This window comes from Dermacentor silvarum, chromosome 10 (genome assembly GCF_013339745.2).
Source record: "Dermacentor silvarum isolate Dsil-2018 chromosome 10, BIME_Dsil_1.4, whole genome shotgun sequence".
Lineage (NCBI taxonomy): Eukaryota > Metazoa > Arthropoda > Arachnida > Ixodida > Ixodidae > Dermacentor > Dermacentor silvarum.
The window spans coordinates 77,219,481-77,240,034 of NC_051163.1; the positions used below are offsets into that span (position 1 = coordinate 77,219,481).

Here is a 20,554-nt window from a genome sequence, read left to right on the forward strand (position 1 = left end):
TACAGCCAACGTACAGCACAGCTATAGGTGCAGAAAATATTTCAAATCACTGACAAGCGCTGATAATCTTCACCGAGGGATATCACATTTCCAGTAATTACAACCTCACGCAGTATATTTGTAAAGACTAAGAGCCACAGTAGTCGACCCAAATACGGGACAACCACAACTCGCCACAGAGTAAGCCAACAGCACAAACTAGAAATCTTCACAACAGAGAGCCATAACGTTTATTTCTATAGCAGCGAATGCCTAAGTGAATAATCCGTTAAAACTACCCTGCACGCTTTTGCATGGCCCGTCATAGTACGTAGTCGACAAGAAAGCACCTGCCATCGTCAAGTCGTAGTCTCCCGGTCAATTGCCTGCGACAACGTTTCTTTCTCTTAATAGCGGCAGCTCGGCTGGCGCAGATCGGTATTTGCTGCCATTGGCCTATCCGCTGATGACACTTGGTTCTAGACGTACCATTATAGATGCGGGCTCGGCAATCACATTCCCATGAGGGCGAAATGCGAAAGCACCCGTGATCTTATATTTAGGTGCACGTGAAAGAACCCCAGGGGGTTAAGATTTTCCGGAGTCCCCCACTGCAGCGTGCCTCATAACTATATACGTTTGGGCAGGTAAGACCCCAGAATCTTTAATAATAGCTGCAGAGTGGGTCACGTGGAATTACGGCACCAATGGAAAGCCTAGTACAGTGCGACAGTGCAGTTGACACATATCGCAGATCCACCGTTCATCAAGCACTGTACATGCATACCAGCCTCCGATGCCAAATAACTCGAGACCACGTGTCCCAGATGTCCTCGAGTGCTTGTTCAAGAAACGCCGACGCTAGGCTTCGGATGTTTTCCCACAAGGAAGCCAAAAATGGGGGATGCAGAACAAAATGAATTTCTGAGTTATTTCATGTTATGTTGTCATGCACAGTCATATAATATGTTTATTATGTTTATGCAATAAGCATAAAAGCGTTCTCACTGCAGTTCTTTTTCTTACAGGAGCGCTGGCTTTTCTCACGTTGTGTTCTGCTCCTGTGAACATATTTCTTCCATATCTGATATCTGAGCTTAGCGCCGATGGTGGTACGGCCTATGCAGTTAACATGGGACTCTTCATAATTGCAGGTAAGCCAAGTGTCTGTAGGCAGAAATGCTACGGGCAGCACGTTCTGAAAATCTGGAGTAGACAATTTACCATATGAGCTGGTAGGAGTTCTTTCTTGCAGGAATATAAGAACGTGTTCTGTTATAGTAAATATTGCTTTCACCAATATCAGACAGCGAAAGCCCATCGGTCGCAATTTAAAGGGACACATAAGAGAAAAATATTTCGAGCTGTACTAATAATTACTAGAGGCCGGAATTTTAGTAACCAGAAATGCGGGTTTTAGGTGCCTAAAGGAGGAACTTACAGCCTCATTTTAGGCACTATAGTGGCCGAAATAAACGTTTCATGCTGTTTGCAACCAACGACCTGTTTTACGTATCGAATGCGTGTAGCTTATTTTCATGGTGGGGAAGTTACGTAGCGTTCACGTGTCCGATTTGAAAGGCAGTAGCGTATAGTGCAAGTCATCTCTCCAGGGTTTTGCTGAGCAAACGAGATGCTATTTTTTATTCATTCAGCATGATGCAGTCAACACGCTTAATACATTTGTTCCCACAATATCAACACGTATAGATCATATTTATTCGCCAAGCTTCCATGATACACTGGAGCATTAAGTGGAGCATACACGAAAAAATACAAATTATGGCAGAAAAACTGCTGAACAATTGATGACAGAAGATTATTGCGCAATCGTAAATGTCAGGAACGAAGCGTTGAATAGTGTTGAATATAAATCATTGTCAAAGCTTTATAACAAAAACATATTAATATCATGTTTAGGAATTGAGGTTCAAACTTGTGCCTCCTCTCTCGCAAAATAAGCTGGCCTGCAAAGACGAGTGCGCAACATGGGCATTCTCTCATATTAACGGCTTCATGCTCTATGGGATTCTGAACGTTCACTTGTGAGAACTTCCTAAATTTGTTTGACCATAAAAAATACATGTTTTGTGTGTAAGGAAAATTGCACCTTCAACTAAACTGTTTCACCAGCTTCTGCCACAATCATGTGAAGAATCGTGAACTGTTCACACGAATTCTTTCATACGCGCTTTCTAGATGTCTCAGACATTATCCTTCGCAAAGTGTTTTTCTTTTTATCACACGCTGGAGCAGCGGAGTATATATCTCCTTGCATAAACGCTTTGTGAAGAAGAAGACGCGCCTCCATCCAGCGGCATCGCCAACGCTCGGCCCGCTCTGCTCGCGCTGTTGGTCGCTGGTGTCTTTGGACACAGTGATCCACGCTGCCTCGCCGTTCTTGGAACTCGAAGCGTCCTTGAAGGACATCGCCAATAAACGTCTTCTCAATTGGTGGAAGTTGCTGGAATTCCACCGCCGCTTGCACCCTGGAGCTTCGAACCCGAACGCTTCCGCCCATCATGACCGACAACACAGACACGCCGGCGCCTGCGCCCCAGCCCGTCATCTGCACCGAGGTTCCTCGGCAACGTGATCCGAAGGTCTTCAGCGGTACAGATGAAACGAATGTGGAGGATTGGTTTACGTCGTATTAACGGGTGAGCGCGCACAACAAGTGGGACGATCTCGCGAAGTTGACCAACGTCATATTTATCTTACTGGCGTTGCCCAACTCTGGTTCCATAACCACGAAGTCGACATCCCGACATGGTCAACTTTCAAGACGTCTTTCACTCAAGTCTTTGGTCGACCTGCTGTCCGCAAACTACGCGCTGAACCTCGCTTGCGAGCCCGTGTACAGCAGACTGGTGAAAATTTTACTAGCTACATTGAAGAAGTCGTCGACCTTTGTAAACGTGTCAACGCCGCCATGCCCGAAGCTGATAAAGTTCAGCACATCCTCAAAGGCATCGATGACTGCATTCCACATGCTTTTGGCCAGGAATCCTCGCACTGTTTCTGAAGTAGTCACGTTGTGCCATAGCTACGAAAAGTTGAAGAAGCAAAGCGCGCTGACTCGGCAGCCCCTGTCGACCACCGACTCGCTAGCAAGTCTGGTTGCCGTTTCCGACCACTCTCCACTGCTTCAGCAGATTCAAGACTTCGTGCGCGAGGAGGTTGCCCGTCAACTTGCCTTGGTGCCCTTCACTCAGGAGCCGTCCTGTCGTCTGCCTTCGACGCTCCGCACTGTCATTGCCGAAGAGATCGCTCAAGCTGTTCCCTTCGCTCACCACCAGCCAATTAAGGCCGCGCCCCTTCCCTATACGAAGCCAGATAAGCCTGTCGCCGCGTCGCTTACGTATGCGCATGCAGTGCAGCCTGGTGCTGTGCCTCCTACTTATGCGCAGGTAGTACGTAGGCCTCCCCAGCCGCCTTTCTCGGTCCTGCAACAGTCTGCACCACCCGCCGCCCTACTGCTTCTTGGGCCGGGCCGAGAGTCAGCAATCCATGGCGGACCCCTGACAATCGTCCCATCTGTTACGCCTGCTGCACGCCAGGACACGTCGCTCGCTATTCCCGCCATCGCCTTCCAACTCCCGACGATGCTGCCCGGCCGTTCCAGTATGGCAGTCAGCCCATGCGCCAATCAGCCCCGGGATCCTCCCAGCGGTTCGCTTTCCGTCGCGCTGCTTCCCATCTCCTCGTCGACGATCGCTCTCCCCAATGCGTCGCCGACCCGCACCCTCGACCAGGAAAACTAAGCGCCGCAGTTCGCGAGGCAAGAACTGCGCCATCTGCGAACTGCCCAAGTCCTCGCTCTTCTCCTGCTAACATGGTCGCAATATCTGTCGAAGGTATTTCTACTTTTGCGCTTGTGGACACTGGTGCCGTCGTTTCTGTTATAGTCGCCAAACTTTGCCGTTCGCTGCGCGAAGTGACCACGCCACTGTCTGGACGGTCACTTCACACGGCAAGCGCGCAGAACGTGACACCTCTCGCAGCCTTTACTGCCCGCGTGCTTTTACAGGGCGTTTTACATTGTCGAGTTTATTGTTCTTCCTGCCTCACATGACGTCATCCTTGCGTGGGACTTCTTGTCCCATCATAATGCCGTCATCGACTGCGCACGAGCTAAAGTTGAATTTTCGCCGCTGTGTGACGCACCATCCCACGACGCTCTTGTTCAGCGCCGCCTAAACTGGTCGTGCGTGAGGACACCAACATTCCGCCTGGCTCTTTTGCCCTTGTCCCAGTCGTCTGCGATGCCGTCACCGATGCTACCATCTTCTTTACACCATCTCACATCTTATGAGTCGCAAAGCCGTTCCACTGCCTTTTGCAACGCTTGACATCGCCGCCGGCATCAGCAATATTTTTGTGTACAATCCACTTTCTGCGTCGGTTACGGTACTTGTCGGCGAATGTCTCGGCTGCGTGGAACAGCTTGACACTTCGTTCTTTGTTACCGTGCCAGACGAATCTTTCAATCTTGCCTCGAACGAACTCCTCGCCCTTGCAATGCTTGAAGAGTCGTCGCGTGACATGTTTTCCAGTTCCATCGCCACGACACTCACCCCTGCCGAACACTCCGAGCTTCTTCAGCTTCTACACCACTTCAGAAATTCCTTCGATGTTTCTCAGCCGCAATTGGGCCGAACGTCGGAAGTAAAGCACTACATTGACACCGGCTTACACCAGCCGTTACGTCAACGACCGTACCGCGTCTCCGCCGACGAGCGTGGCGTCATCAACGACCAAGTGAACGATATGCTATGCCGTGGCGTTATCCAACCATCCCACAGCCCCTGGGCATCTCCTGTCGTCGTGCGCAAGAAGGACGGGTGTATTCACTTTTGCGTTGACTACCGTCGATTAAATAAGGTGACGCGCAAGGATGTCTATCCTTTGCCGCGCATCGACGACGCCCTTGACAGCCTTCAGGGCGCGGAATTCTTTTCGTCCCTAGACTTGCGTTCTGGCTACTGGCAGGTTTCAATGGCTGAAGCCGATCGCCAGAAAACGCCATTTATTACACCTGACGGCCTAAACGAGTTCAACGTAATGCCCTTTGGACTTTGCAACGCACATGCAGCGTTTGAACGACTCATGGACAATAGGCTGCGTGGCCTTAAGTGGCCTATGTGTCTTTGTTACCTAGACGAAGTCGTGGTTTTCTCGCCTGACTTTCCGACCCACCTCCTTCGCCTTAAACATGTTTTGACGTGTCTCACCAACGCTGGCCTGCAACTGAACCTTAAGAAGTGCCGCTTCGCCGCGCGGGAGCTGACCATCTTAGGCCACACCGTGTCCAAGCATGGCGTTCTATCGGACCCTGCGAAACTTCGTGCAGTCGCTCAGTTTCCGAAGCCTACTAACGTCAAAGAACTACGCAGTTTTGTGGGCCTGTGCTCATATTTCAGGCGCTTTGTCCGCAATTTCACATCGATCATGTCGCCCTTGACCCAGCTCCTACGCGGTGGCGTGGACCTCTCCTCCTGGTCCCCTGCATGCGACGCCGCGTTTGCTACACTGCGTCGTCTTCTTACCTCTCCACCTATTCTTCGCCATTTCGACCCGACAGCTGCTACTGAGGTACATACAGACGCCAGCGGGGTTGATCTTGGTGCCGTCCTCGCGCAACGCAAGCCCGGCTACTCCGAATACGTGGTCGCCTATGCGAGTCGTACGCTGACTAAAGCGGAGGCCAATTACAGCGTGACTGAAAAAGAGTGCTTGGCTCTAGTATGGGCGCTTGGCAAGTTCCGCCCATACTTATACGGCCGCCCATTTGATCAAGTAACGGATCACCATGCGCTTTGTTGGCTCGCCATGCTGGAAGATCCATCTGGCCGCTTAGCACGCTGGGCACTCCGAATCCAGGAGTACGATATTCGCGTCGTCTACCGCTGCGGACGCAAGCACACTGACGCAGACGCCCTGTCCCGTTCACCTCTACCTCCAGACTCGGCCTGCGGAACCGCTTGCGCTCACCCCCTGTCATTTCTTGACCTTGACTCGATTGACAACGAACAGCGCTGTGACCCATGGATCGCTTCTCTTTTCGCCTATCTTTCTGGATCATCGACCACCCCTGTATCCGATCCCTCCGACCCCAAGCTGTTCATTTCGCCATTCGTGATCAGCTGCTCTACCGACGCAACTACGCTCCCGAAGGCCGTAGATGGCTACTGGTCATTCCCCGCAGCTTGAGATCCCAAATCTGTGCCTCTTTTCACGACGATCGGCAATGTGGCCACGCCGGAGTATTTAAGACTTACGAACGTATCAGCCACCGCTACTACTTGCGGGGAATGTACACTTTTCTACGAAAGTTTGTTCAGTGCTCCCTGACTGCCAACGTCTCAAATTACCACCTTTACGTGCGTCTGGCGCGTTGCAGCCACTTCCGTGCCCTGCCAAACCCTTCGATTGCGTAGGCATTGACCTCTACGGCCGCTTCCCATGACACCGAATGGCAATCGGTGGACCATTTGACACGCTACGCAAAAACCGCGGCTCTACCAAGTGCTACAGCGCGGGATATAGCCTCTTTCGTCCTGCATCGCCTTATCCTGGCGCACCTCGAGAACTCTTCAGTGATAGACGTCGTGCCTTCCTCTCCGAGGTCATCGAAGCTCTGCTTTCGGAATGCCACATTATTCATCGAACGAGCACGGCTTACCATCCGCAAACTAACGGGCTCACGGAACGGTTTAACCGCACTCTCGGTGATATGCTCGCGATGTACGTGACATCTGATCATGGGAACTGGGACCGCGTTCTTCCTTTTGTAACGTTCGCATACAACACCGCGACACAAGGTACTACGGGATTTTCGCCTTTCTTCCCCTTATATGGACGGGAACCATTGCTTACCATCGACACTCTCCTTCCATACCGTCCTGACGCTTCCGAGTGCCCACCTGTGTGCGAAGCTGCCCTACAAGCCGAAGAGTGCCGCCAGCTCGCGCGCGCCTTTACGTCACAAGAACAACAGCGCCAGAAGGAAGGCCGCACCGACTCGCTGCCCAGTCCCCCGTATGCCTCAGGGTCTCTTGTAGTTTGTAGTTTGTTGTAAACCTGGAGTTTGGCAAGGAACAGCCAGCCATATGGCTGGCTTTTCCTTGCCAAACTCCAGGCCTTTCCTCAAAACTGGTCCCAAAGTACGAAGGGCCTTACCGCGTCTTGGAGCGAACGTCCCCGAGAATTTTTGCATCGAACCACTTTGTCCATGTGACGACATCCGCCGGCGTGGAAGTGACCTCGTCCACGTGGCGCGTCTCAAGCCCTACCATGACCCTCTGCCCACAACCTCTTAGGTCGTCAGGATAGCTCTTTTTCTGCGGGGGCGATTGTGAAGAAGAAGACGCGCCTCGGTTCTGCGGCATCGCCAACGCTCGGCCCGCTCTGCTCGCGCTGTTGGTCGCTCCTGTCTTTGGAGACCGTGCTCCACGCTGCCTCGCCGTTCTTGGAACTCGAAGCGTCCTTGAAGGACACCGCCAATAAACCTCTTCTCTTATTTAAATAACACGTGCGCGGGAGAGCTGTGTATTACGCAGAAGTTATTGCACAAGTTGAGATCGCTCTCGTCAAAATGAGGTGCGAAGACCCTGTTGTGCGTGGTGCCGAAAGTGCTACTCTTAAGCCGCCCCACCAGCTCACGCTGTGACTGTGCTGCGTGTGCTAAGCAGGCGTGTGACTTTTTGCACAGGACCAGAGTTATTGGCTGGTTCATAGAAGATTCAGGGGAGCAGCCATTCGCTGGTATATCTGTATAACCACAAAGTGCATGAGCCGAAAAATGACCACGTATCTAGAGTCAGCGGTACTTCCAGGGAACTGTGCGCACTTTCGCCTAACACATGCAGGCTCTGCGCAGTCTACCGTCAACAGTCGCTTCAAGCTGCAGTCGGCATTACACCTTTCCAAGTACTATGCCTTTCTCTCTAGAATCTCCGCCAGCAGTGTGACATGGAGTCGCGTGCCCACTGACGAAGAAGATCTTGGTGCTCTTCTTTCTCGCAATGCTAACGATGCAGGGCCAGGCAGTTGGTGAGAGGCCCCGTGAGCTAAACTAGCACTGTCTAACTAAGCGCTTATTTGCTTGGTCACATTGCCAGGTGCGTTGCCATTAGCAGCAGTGTCTGTTAGTGCTGCTGGTCTTATCAAATGAATAAACTCTTAGAAGCAACCACTGTCGTTGTTTCGCCCTAAAGGCGAAGCATTGATATCAATAGCAATTTATTATACAACTACACGAAGTAAGGATCGTAGCTTTATCGGTCGCGTAAATTACAGTAACTATTCATTTGCTATTCAAATTAAGAGTGGTGCCGTCTGAGCACACAAGTACTTTGACACTGCGTGGTGCACGAGCACCTACGGCAATTATCAACTGGATGGCCGCCAACCGCTAAGGCACTGATCGTTGAAACACCCACCCTTCTCTCCAATATAGCACTTGCCACACGACAATGCAATGGTATAAAGTACAGGCACATCGTAGTCAACAAAGCGCGCACCATGCTTTTATAGCAAAGGTGTTAGCCTCTAGTCGAACCCGGGCTCCGGGGTTCGAGACGAGCATGCTTTGCCGACGCCACGGCAGCTACGTGGGTATCGCCACGGCCGCTGGATAAAAAAAGTGGTCGCAGTTTCACCTGAAAGGGGAAGCATCAATTGCGATAGCAAATTTGTAGAGAGCTATACGGAGTAATGATAGTAGCTTTATCAGCTCTATAAACTTGGACATGCAGCAGCACCGGCAACACGCAGAACTAATGTCGACGCCGTCGGCGTTTTGCCCACGTTCGCACAAAATGCGTGCGGCATTGGTGACTGTTGCCGGAGCCTCTGATATAAATAGGCACTTGGTGCCGCAGCTAAACGTCACCTCCCTTCCATGCCCCCCCCCCCCCCGCCCACGGCCTTTCGCGCGTCGGAAGAAGGCGCGTTTGCTCTACATATATGGTGATTGTAAAGGAAGAAAGAGACGCCTACTTCTGCCCCTTAAGGGAGCACGGCGCAGAACGCGCGTTTGTTCTCCGCCGTGCGTTCACTCCCCGTGAAAGGAGATCCCCTAGAGCGTTCGGAGTGAGCGGATGTGCGTCGCTTGAGCTCCGCCGAACATATGCTCTCACTGACCGGATTACCTCGAGATCGTCACCGACATTGCGTCGGACCACCAAGAACTCACGATCGGCAACACCCGGACATCTTTCCCGAGCCGGTAGGACATTTTTTATTTTTTTATCGGCTCGAGAAGATCCGAAGCGGGCGTTGGCCCGCTAGGCCTAAGGGTGGACCTAGTTCGCGTCGGCGAGTACGGGCCACCAGGTCTGGCGACGCGGCACCCTCCACCACCAATATGGACGCTCCCATCACGCTGATTGCCGGCACGACCACCCCCATGCCTGCAACCTGCGGTCAACCCCTCCGAGCCCCTGGGCCCCACGGACATCCTCGACCTCGACGAGCTCACCTCGGCAAGCGACGACGAGGCCCAGTACTTCAGCCCACCTCGTCTGCACCGTGGGGGCCGGTGACTGACACCGATGCGAACTGGAAACTGGCGATTTCCCGTCGTCAACGCCAACGCCAGAAAAAGTTCGACCAAGCTCGGGGCGGAAAACAACGCAGGCAGCCGGTACTGCAAGCGTTCCCTCCCAGGCCACACCGTCGCCGGGGCTGCCTCGGCGGAGAACGCTCCCGCTGCGTCGAAAGACGCGGCCTGCGCTGCGTCGGCGCGAACAACACAACATGTGAAGGAGCCGCGCCAGTTACGACGGAAGCTGCCGCCGCTCCCACGCACAGACCCTAAAAATCATCATGCGGCCGAAATAAGGGTCTGGCCATTCGGAACTCACGACACACCAAATCTCCCGAGCCATTGTGGTGGCAGGCGATTCTCAACAACCATTGCAACAGGTGACACTTCATCATCCGCACCCGCCCCGGATCGAACATATTATTGCCAGCACGCACATGTTGACACCGCCCAAGTTCTCCGCCGGATCACCACCCTGACACTGGGGGGGAATACCCACGAATTCAACACTTACGTGGCGGCCCCGAAGACACGTTCCGTGGAGTCATCCATGGGATAGACCCCGGCACCCCTGCCAACCTCCGCGGGCGCTCGCAGGGCGTGAGAGTGCACAGTGCGCGGATGCTTGGTGCTACTAAATCCGCTTTGATCACCTTCGAGGGCCCCCTCATCCCCCGCTATGTACTGTATTACGGTGGGGAGGTAGCCTGCCAACCCTTACAAGCCGACGCGGCAAGCCTGCCAAGTCTGCCTACAACCGGGGCACCGATCAGACGTGTGTCCTACGCCGAACGCTCGAGTGTGTCGGCAGTGCGGGACCCTCGACCCTGTGGTATGGTCACCCCTGTGCTCCCAAATGCCAAGTATGTGGGGAAGGCCACCTGACGGGTGCCAAAGAGTGCTCACAGAGACTGAAGACCCTGCGGCCGCGGCCCACCCCACCCACCCAACCCCGTGGGCGCAACCCTCAGCGCAACCCACCCAATACCAAACGCAGGTGGTTCAGCAAGGAGGGGGAGACTTCGCGCAGCCTCTCTCACTCGCGGTCGCAGTCTTTCCCTCCTCTACCCCCTGCAGGACCTGGCCAGCAGCAACAGCCGCAGAACCAGGACCGGAAGACCAAAGGGCAACAGCAGCAACCCACACGCCAGCAGCCCCAGCAGGCCTCTCGCAAGTCTGCCGAGAAGCACAATTTCACTTCTTCAGCCGGCACCGATACCAAGGTGAGCTGGCCAGCAGTAGGGGCGACACCCATCGCTCCGCCCAACACTCAGTCCCCCGCGTACGAACACCTTCTCGCAGAAAATTTCAAGCTCAAACAGGAGCTGGCTGCCGTCAAGGCGCGTCAAGCTAAGGACAGCGCTCAACTCCACGCCCTAATAGCGCGCATTGGATCGCCACCGGAATCCACCGAATGCCACTCACAAAACAACCCCAACAGACACGCAACCCCTAAGATTCCGCCCTCGCTTCCCACCCCGACGGACTCCGCAGTCACACGCGAAGAGATACGCGAAATGCTGTCTGCGCTCTCCCAACAACTCTCCCAACAATTCAGTATCGTCTTCACACAACACCTCACACAGTTCGGAGCCCGCCTTGACTCCCTCGAGACACGCCTCGACACCCAAATTGCCGAAACAGGCGGTAATATACGAAGGAAGAGGGCCACCCGCAGCTCCCGCACCACGGAAGACCAAGTCCCTCTCAGAGTAAGCTTGGAATCGCTTGCCCCTGAACACTACTCTACACCGGCGTTGACACACGCTGACCTCGGCCTCACATCGGCCTCGCAAGCCAACACTCCGACAACCACACCTCCCCACAACACGAATTAACCATGGGCAGTACAACCCCACCCATTGGCGAACCATTAGAAATCTGGCAATGGAACTGCCGCGGCTTCCGCAAAAAGCGGAGCCTCCTCCAACAATACATTAACACACACCTTGCTCAACCAGATGTCATAGCGCTACAGGAACCTGGCACATCACCCATACTCCCAGGCTATGAGTCCTACGATAGCCCGACAGAAGGCAGAGCGGCCGTCCTGATTAACAAAGCATTAACTGCAATTGGTCTTGACAACATCCCAGACACCAACATCGACCATGTGATAGTGGAGCTAATTCTCAGGCGCAAAAAGAAGTCCGAGAGGCGAAGCATCATAATCGTCAATGTATATAGTCCCCCGAAACAAAAATCCACCGACTTCCACGCTCTTGTTCAGGGTGCCTGCAAATTGGCCCAGGGGAAGGAACTCGAACTCCTCGGGGACTTCAATGCTCTCGACGAACGCTGGGGATACAATCGTTCGGATGTCAAAGGCAAACAACTTGCAGCTGCCACCGAAAAATTCCAACTCGAACTGCTTACGGATCCAGCAAACCCTACCCGGATCGGCAACAGCGTATGCAGGGACACTTGTCCCGATCTCACCTTCGCCCGTGGTAGTGCAAACTATAATTGGGACAACTTGCAGGAATCCTTGGGTAGTGACCACTGCATTCTCCGTACACAAATTACGGAGAGTGCGATGCGTCGCTCCATTGGACAAGCCCGCATCACAAACTGGGACGTCTTCCGTCGCGAGAGCGAGAATTCAATTGGCAACCTTGCAAACCTCACTGGCTGGTGCGAGCAAATTAAAGAAATTCGGGACCGTTGCACCACCCTCATGAAAAGAACATCTCAACTCCCAGAAGTGGACGGCCATCTTCTGCACCTGTGGGAAGCCAGAAGAAGCCTCATCCGCAGATGGAAGACCCGAAAACATAACCGACGTCTCAAGCTCAAGATCGCATCTCTCACCCTCGAGGCTGAGCAGTATGCTGAGCAACTGGCACGAATTAACTGGGCCCAGTTCAGCGACTCGCTTCGAGGCTCACTGGGTACGGCCCGCACGTGGCACGTTCTACGAGCCTTGATTGATCCTACTCGAACAAAAAATGAGACAAACAAATCAGTCCAGCGCCTCATACACGCCTTTGAAGGCACGGACGACGAGCTGCTTGCTCAAGTACAGCGCAAATGCTATGGTGATTATCACCCGCCTCCCTATCGGGCGAGGTATCAAGGTTATGCAAACCACACCCTGGACCGGCCGATAACGTTGGACGAAGTTAATGCTGCCATTCGCAGCAGCACCCGCAACACAGCAGCGGGGGCGGATAAATCACGTACTCTCTTATCAGGAATATCAACGACACCGCCGTACAAGAACTCACGAACTTCCTAAACGACCATTGGCAATGTGGCACGCTCCCCCCCGAGTGGAAGCACGCAGAGGTGATGATGATACCGAAGCCGGGTAAGAAGCTCCAGATCGAGAACCTTCGACCAATATCACTCACTTCCTGCCTCGGCAAAGTCTTCGAACGCGTCATCACTAGCCGCCTGCAAAACTATCTCGAGGACAATGACCTTCTCCCGCATTCAATGTACGGATTCCGGGCACATCTTTCAACCCAGGATGTACTGCTTCAACTAAAGGAAGATGTCATTGACACTGCCCCAAAGCAAGGAGAAAATATCATTCTGGCCTTGGACATCAAGGGCGCCTTTGATAATGTGAGCCATCAAGCCATTCTCGAGGGCCTCGCTGCCCTTCACTGCGGACAGCGCACCTACAGTTATGTTCAGGCATTCCTGTTGGACCGCACCGCCACGGTCGGTCTCGGTTCAATCCGCTCAAACATCATCAAGGTTCCGAACAAGGGCACCCCACAGGGCTCAGTGATCTCCCCGCTACTGTTCAACGTAGCCATGGTTGGTCTTGCGCACGAACTCCATCGCATTGATGGCATCCATCACGCAATGTACGCGGATGACAAAGAAGATAGCGCCAACCTTTCCCTTTCCCTCAAGAACCACTTATCATCATCATCACAATCTGGGCTACGCGGGGGTCCCTTGGAGAAAAAGAACATAACTTGCAGAAAGCAGCCACCTGCGTCGAACAATACGTACAGGCACGTGGCCTGACCTGTGCAACCGAGAAGTCTGAGCTCCTAAGAATCTGGCAACACAAGCCCCCCAAATCGGCGCAGAAGGACCCAGGCTACAGCCTGCGCGTCGTTGTCGCCGGCCAACAAATCCCAGAGAAAACCACCATCCGTATATTGGGTATGTGGATCCAGTCAAACCGCCATGTGAATCACACCCTCACTATCCTCCGCACTACCACGCTGCAGGTTGCCCGAATGATATCCCGGGTCGCCACTCGTCACCATGGTATGCGCGAAGAGGACACTCTGAAACTCATACGCAACCTCGTGGTTAGTAGGATAACATACAGTTTGCCCTATCAACGACTTACCGAAGGCGAACAGGACCAAGTGGAAGCCATGCTCCGGAAGGCCTATAAGGCGGCACTCAAGCTACCCCAGGGCACTCCCACGAGCAAGCTCCTCGCACTGGGTCTGCACAACACCTATGCAGAACTTTGCGAAGCGCAGCTCGCCACGCAGCTGCAGCGACTTGCACAAACACCAACAGGCTGCGCATTACTCCGACGCCTCGGTTATACCGGCCAGCTCCATGAAGCAGCTCGCCGCAAGCCCATTCCAGACCACCTTCGCACCACCTATAAGGTCGCCCCAATCCCCCGTAATATGGACCCCCGACTACATCAGGGACGGCGGGAAGCCAGAGTGGAAGCTCTCGAACGAGAGTACGGGCACAAGAACACCACATACTATGTTGACGCTGCCAACTACGACCGCACGAACACCAAGGCAGTAACCACAGTTCTGGACAACACACTCCAAGAACTGACCAGCGCCTCCATACGATGCCACAACATCACCGAAGCCGAAGAAACAGCTATTGCGCTCGCTCTTGCCCATGGCTACAGACATAGACGATCGCTCACAGTTCTTACAGACTCCCAAGCGGCTTGCCGTAACTATCTACAAGGGCGCATCAGCCAGCCTGCCCTCGGTATCATCCTAAGCGCGACAGACACTGGCGAGCATCTCAGTACACACACACACCCAATACGGCATCGGATAATATGGACCCCGGGTCACATGGGGCTGGAGGGAAACCAGGCGGCGGATAGGGTAGCTCGAGGGTACACGAGCCGAGCACCCCCCAAATGCTCCCCTGAGGAACCCGTTCCCGTCCCGTGCGACTACTCGGCCATTCTAAACCACTATAGAGGACTTAGGAAAACCTATTCCCCACCACACCGAACACTAAATAAAGAGGAATCGGTCAGTTGGAGACAAATCCAAACTGGCATGTATCCCAATTTGCATATCCTCAGTAAAATACATCCTACGGCATACCCTTCTCGCTGCCCATGGTGCTCAGAGAAAGCAACCTTTTTCATATCACGTGAGCATGTCAGGCTATCACTGCCGTACCCCCATACAACACCCCACAGCGGAGCGATGGGAAGAGCTGCTGGCCAGCGAGAGCCTGGACGATCAGCTAAGTCTGATTGACCGGGCCCGCAGAACGGCAGCCGCAAGCGGAGCCCTGGACTGAGGGCCCCCCACCGCAAGCCAAGAACCTCCGACCAGCCGGAGTCTCTTCGCAGCAATTTTAAGGACAATAAATAAGTTTTAACCACCACCACCGCACGGCGGAGAACAAACGCGCGTTCTGCGCCGTGCTACAATGTACACTCGGCCACAAAATATTGCGGGGGGCGCGAGCGCGTGGCGAAGCGGTCCTCCTTTCCTTCTAGCGGCGCACCCCTGGTGTCGAGACCGACGCTTGCGCGCATGCGCGTCCTTCCGTGACTGCAAGCGTGCATGTTTCCGCGCTTGTTCCTTGCGCGCCGGCGATATCCGAGTGCAGCCGCGAAGTTCGCTGTGGCGACTTCGACAGCCCGCGCCGCTGCGGCCGCTTTTTGTCGAAACACGACAGGGATCAGCACTTTTTTGTGTCGCCTGTCATCTAAAGACATACGTATGGGCGAGAAGCCAGCGCAGTCTTTGCCAGCCCGTATACTAGGTTCATTTCTCTGCCACGCTGTTCTGCGGGAGAACGTCCCGTTCTTAAAAATAAAGAATGAAGATTGGCCACGTAAAGGCGCAGCGTAGGAAAAAAAATGACTTGTTGCGCTTGCGACCGCGCGATATATATCTGCGCTCGTGTTTCGACAAAAAATCACAGCATATCCACGGGGTGAATGATGATGAGTGGGCGAAGCTCCGGAGGGAATCATCGGATCTCCCGCTTAAGGGGACGCTAGCACAAACGCGTTAGAAACGTGCAGTACTCTCTAGTAAGGGGGAGCGGCCACAGCGTCTTACGCAGCCATTTACACATGCCGGAACGTGCACCGCGTTTGCCGACGCCATCACATGACTGCTGAGAGAGTATACCCCCCCGTATTCATAAACGCTCCTCGACTTGAACTTGACTTGCCACCGCCTTGGGCAGCGCGTTCGAAACGCGTTGAAGGTAAGGCGGAGAGGCCACAGCGTCTTACACCAGCTTCTTACACGGGCCGTAACGCGCTAGCACAAACGTGTTAGAAACGCGCTAGAAACGCGGCCTTTCGTTAATGTTGGGTATTTATTGCCATCGTGGTGCGTGTGTCTATGTGCGCTTCGTGGCGTAGTGGGCTAACGCCGCGCGCTCGGTAGCGAGGGGTCCCTGGTTCGATTCCGCGCTACGGACACAACTTCGGAATTTTTTTTCTCATTTTTCTCAGACTGGTTACACACTACTACTACGACGACGGGGACGGAACGGGTGCCGCTATAAGGAGCTTCGCTCCTCAAAAAGCGGCCGCAGCGGCGCGGGCTGTCGAAGTCGCCACAGCGCACCTCGCGGCTACACTCGGATATCGCCGGCGCGCAAGGAACAAGCGCGGAAACATGCACGCTTGCCGTCATGGGAGGACGCGCATGCGCGCAAGCGTCGATCTCGACACCAGGGGTGCACCGCTAGAAGGAGAGGAGGAACGCTTCGCCACGCGCTCGCGCCCCCCCCCCCCCCCCCGCAATTGGCGCTGAGCCATGCTCCCTCAAGGGCTGCAGAAGATAGCGCCAACCTTTCCCTTTCCCTCAAGAACCACTTATCATCCCCCGCAATATTTTGTGGCCGAGTGTACCTATTCTAGTACGCTGTAGCCGTGCTCCCTGAAGGGCTGTAGAATTAAGCGTCTCTTACCTCCTTTACAATCACCATATATATATATATATATATATATATATATATATATATAGAGAGAGAGAGAGAGAGAGAGAGAGCAAATGCGACTTCTTCCGTCGCACGAAAGGCCGTGGGGAGACAGGAGGGAGGGAGGGGAGGCGACATTTGGCTGCGCCACCAAATGCGTATTTATTAAACACGTTGCGATGCCAGAAGGTGGTAAAGACTTCCGACGCTGCTCGACGAGTTTCCCGTTCTGATCTCGTCGAAAACTTTTGAGCCGCCCCCAGAGGCCCTGGCAATCGTCACCAACGCCGCGCGCGTTCGGTGCGAACGCGGGCAAAACGGCGATGGCGTCGACAACAGTTCTGCGCGTTGCTGGTGCTACTGCATGTACAAGTTTGTACAGCTGATAAAACTACTATCCTTACTCCGTATAGCTCTCTACTAAGTTGCTATCGCAATTGATGCTTAGCCTTTCGGGTGAAACTGCGACAAGTTTTGCGTCGCCTTGGTGTTTGTGCTGTGAATGTGTTATTGGAGGACAAGTGTTATTTAACCGAGTTTGTGATTTTGGAACGCTGCACTCACGATGTTACATTAGGGATAGACTTTCTGCAGACCTGCGGGGCTTCAGAAAATTGTGGTGCCGGCGAGCTTTCGATAAATAGTGGAAAACCTGGAGTTGATGTCTGTCAGGATCTGTTATTTTCAGAACTCGTGGATCAACAACCCGCTGGACAAAAGACGTTTGCCGTTGCTGAGGGAGTGACGCTGCCTCCGTGGTCTTTAGCACCGGTATCCGTCATCTCATCTTGTACAGACGCTTCATTTGATGCTGTGGTACAACCCTTTGGTGATTCTTGGGGGAAGAAAAGCCAACTGGTACCTAATAGTATCGTATCTGTGAACAATGGTAACACGTTTTTGTGGGCGTTAAATTGTTCTGCCGTCCCTGTGCGTGTTCCCGAATACATGAAGATTGCTGTCTTCGACGACGTCGTGTGCAGTTCATCGTTGGTCGTCAGGGATGAGGCTTCCACTGAAGGACGAGCCGCCTGCCCTTACGAGCAGAAAATTCTACGGATGGTCCGCAAGTCTTTGTCTTCACGTGAACGGGACACCTTAATGCAACTGCTGTCCCAGTATGCCTCCGTGTTCGACTTCTCTCAAGATGAGCACCGTACAACAATCCCATCCTCGCGTGCTCGTCATCGAATTGACACAGGATCGGCACATCATCTTCGGCAGAAGCCCTACCGAGTGTCTTCATCAGAGCGCAAGATTATTGCGGACCAGGTACAAGAGATGCTGAGGAAAAACGTCATTCAAGAATCACCAAGCCCGTGAGGCGCACCTGTCATCCTGGTGAAGAAAAAACATAGCTCGTGGAGATTTTGTGTTGATTATAGGCGACTAAATGCGATTACCAAGAAGGATGTGTACCCGCTCCCGCGAATTGACGACGTAATAGACTTCCTACATTCTGCCTCATACTTTTCGTCCCTCGATCTACGTTCACGCTATTGGCAGATGGATGCCGTCGACGAAGAGAAGACCGCCTTTGTTACACCGGAAGGTTTATTCGAATTTAACGTTATGCCGTTCGGGCTCTGTAATGCGCCCGCCACGTTCTAGAGATTCATGGACACAATTCTCCTGGGACTAAAGTGGGAAATATGTCTTTGCTACCTGGTTGACTACGTTATTTTCGGCCGCACTTTTGAAGAGCATAACGAGCGCCTTAGCCTGGTTCTGAGATGCATGGAGAAAGCAGATTTAATTCTTAACTCTGGAAAGTGTAGGTTTGGGGAGCGATAGACATTGGTCCTCGGTCATCTTGTCGACAAAGATGGAGTCAGACTTGACCCCCGCAAGATTGAAGCGGTCAGTGCCTTCAAGCCTCCGCAGTCAGCGCGGGAACTGCGCAGTTTCCTGGGACTCTTCTTATTTCCGTCGTTTTGTCCCGAAATTCGCCGACGTTGTGCACCCGTTGACGCGTCTGTTGCATAAGGATGTATCGTTCGACTGGACGCCAGAATGTGAGTCATCGTTCCGTCAACTTAAGTTCTTACTTACGTCAGACCCCATCCTGCGTCATTTTGATCCGTGTTCCTCTACCGAAATTCATACTGACGCCAGCGGAATAGGCATTGGAGCAGTACTTGTTCAACGGCGAAACGACGCCGAACACATTGTTGCCTACCCCAGTCGATGCTTAAGCAATGCTGAGCGAAACTACACAGTCAAACTACACAGTCACTGAGCAGGAATGCCTTGCAGCTGTTCTTGCTGTTCAGAAATTTCGCTGTTACATCTATGGTTGTCCATTCAGCAAAGTCACTGATCACCATTCATTATGCTGGCTGGTCCCTTCGGGATCCGTCTGGTCGTCTAGCACGGTGGGCCTTACGACTGCAAGAGTACGGCTTTGTAGTGAAATACAGAAGCGGCCGCCGTCATGCTGACGCCGATTCTTTCCTGCTTACCACTGCCAACGGCAAATTCTGAAAAAGACATTTTCGATGACTGGCTGGCCGCTATTGCACCTGAATTTCCGGACGCGACTGTCTTCCAGGAGGATCAACGCAACGACGTCAGTCTGGAACCTCTTTTCGTGATGGCCCTGAATCCGAAAGCCAGTGGTGGTTTTTCCATACATGACAGCTTGTTGTATAAAACGAACCACTCTGCAAGTGGCGCCCGCTTTCTTCTTGTAGTCCCGGAGAGTCTCCGTAGTGCTGTGCTGCATGCCATGCATGACGATCCAACATCAGGTGATCTTGGATTCGCCCGTACGCTACAGTGTGTGCAAGAGCGCTTTTACTGGCCTCACATGCGTCAAACATCACAGCAATATGTGGCTAGTTGTGACCAATGCCAACGGCGGAAGCAACCTTCAACCGCCCCACCAGGTCTTCTGCAGCCGTTGATTCCCCCTCACGCAACTTTTGAGCAAGTTGGCGTGGACCTCCTGGGCCCATTCCCACGGTTGTCGAATAACAATCGATGGATCATCGTTTGTGCAGACCATCTTACACGCTACAGAGAGACCGCAGCAGTACCCTCATGTACCGCTGTTTGCGGCGCAGCTTTCTTGTTGCGTTATGTCGTCCTACGCCATGGCCCACCTCGCGTAATCATAAGTGATCGCGGTCGTCAATTCGTGGCCGACGCTGTTGAAGAACTGCTTCGGCTATGTTGAACACAATTTCGTCACTCAACGCCGTACCGTCCGCAAACCAACGGTCTTGTTGAACGCACGAATCGAACCTTGACGAACATGCTATCCATGTTTGTGTCCTCTAACTACAAGAACTGGGATGATGTGTTGCCATTCATAACATACGCCTACACCACTGCGAAGCATAAGACACCGAATTACAGCCCTTTCGAGCTGCTTTATGCTAGATCGCCGCAGAGCTTCCTCGGCACGATTCTGCCGTTTTCTCTTCTTCTTCTTCTTCTTTCTGGGGTTTTACGTGCCAAAACCAGTTCTGATTATGAGGCACGCCGTAGTGGAGGGCTCCGGAATAATTTCGACCACCTGGGGTTCTTTAACGTGCACTACAACGCAAGCACACGGGCGTTTTTGCATTTCGCCTCCATCGAAATGCGGCCGCCGGGGCCGGGATTCGATCCCGCGACCTCGGGCTCAGCAGCGCAACGCCTTAGCTGACTGAGCCACCCCGGCGGGTAAAAGAAGGGTGCCATCGCCGTTTTCTCTGGACGCTGAGGATTCCGTCACCAGGACACTTTGCCTCGCCGAGGAAGCCCGCCGAATAGCACGTGTCCGCACATTGGCATCGCAAAACCGCTTGAAGGATCAGTACGATAGTTCCCATCAAGCCATTTATTTTGAAAAAGGTGACTTAGTGCTGCTATGGACCCCACAATGCAAGCGTGACTTGC

At 53.3% G+C, this 20,554-nt stretch overlaps 1 protein-coding gene across 1 annotated transcript; it reads left to right on the plus strand.

The window, feature by feature from the left end:
• Positions 1 to 11,369: 11,369 nt before the first annotated feature.
• LOC119431644 (uncharacterized) lies at positions 11,370 to 12,767 on the plus strand. Its single transcript, XM_037699123.1, has one exon. It carries the CDS (start codon positions 11,370 to 11,372, stop codon positions 12,765 to 12,767), a length of 1,398 nt encoding a protein of 465 aa, XP_037555051.1.
• The last annotated feature ends 7,787 nt before the right edge of the window (positions 12,768 to 20,554 follow it).

Excerpts from the sequence above, each read along its gene's own strand:
- LOC119431644 (XM_037699123.1), top strand. The coding sequence starts at position 11,370 with ATGGGCAGTACAACCCCACCCATTGGCGAACCATTAGAAATCTGGCAA.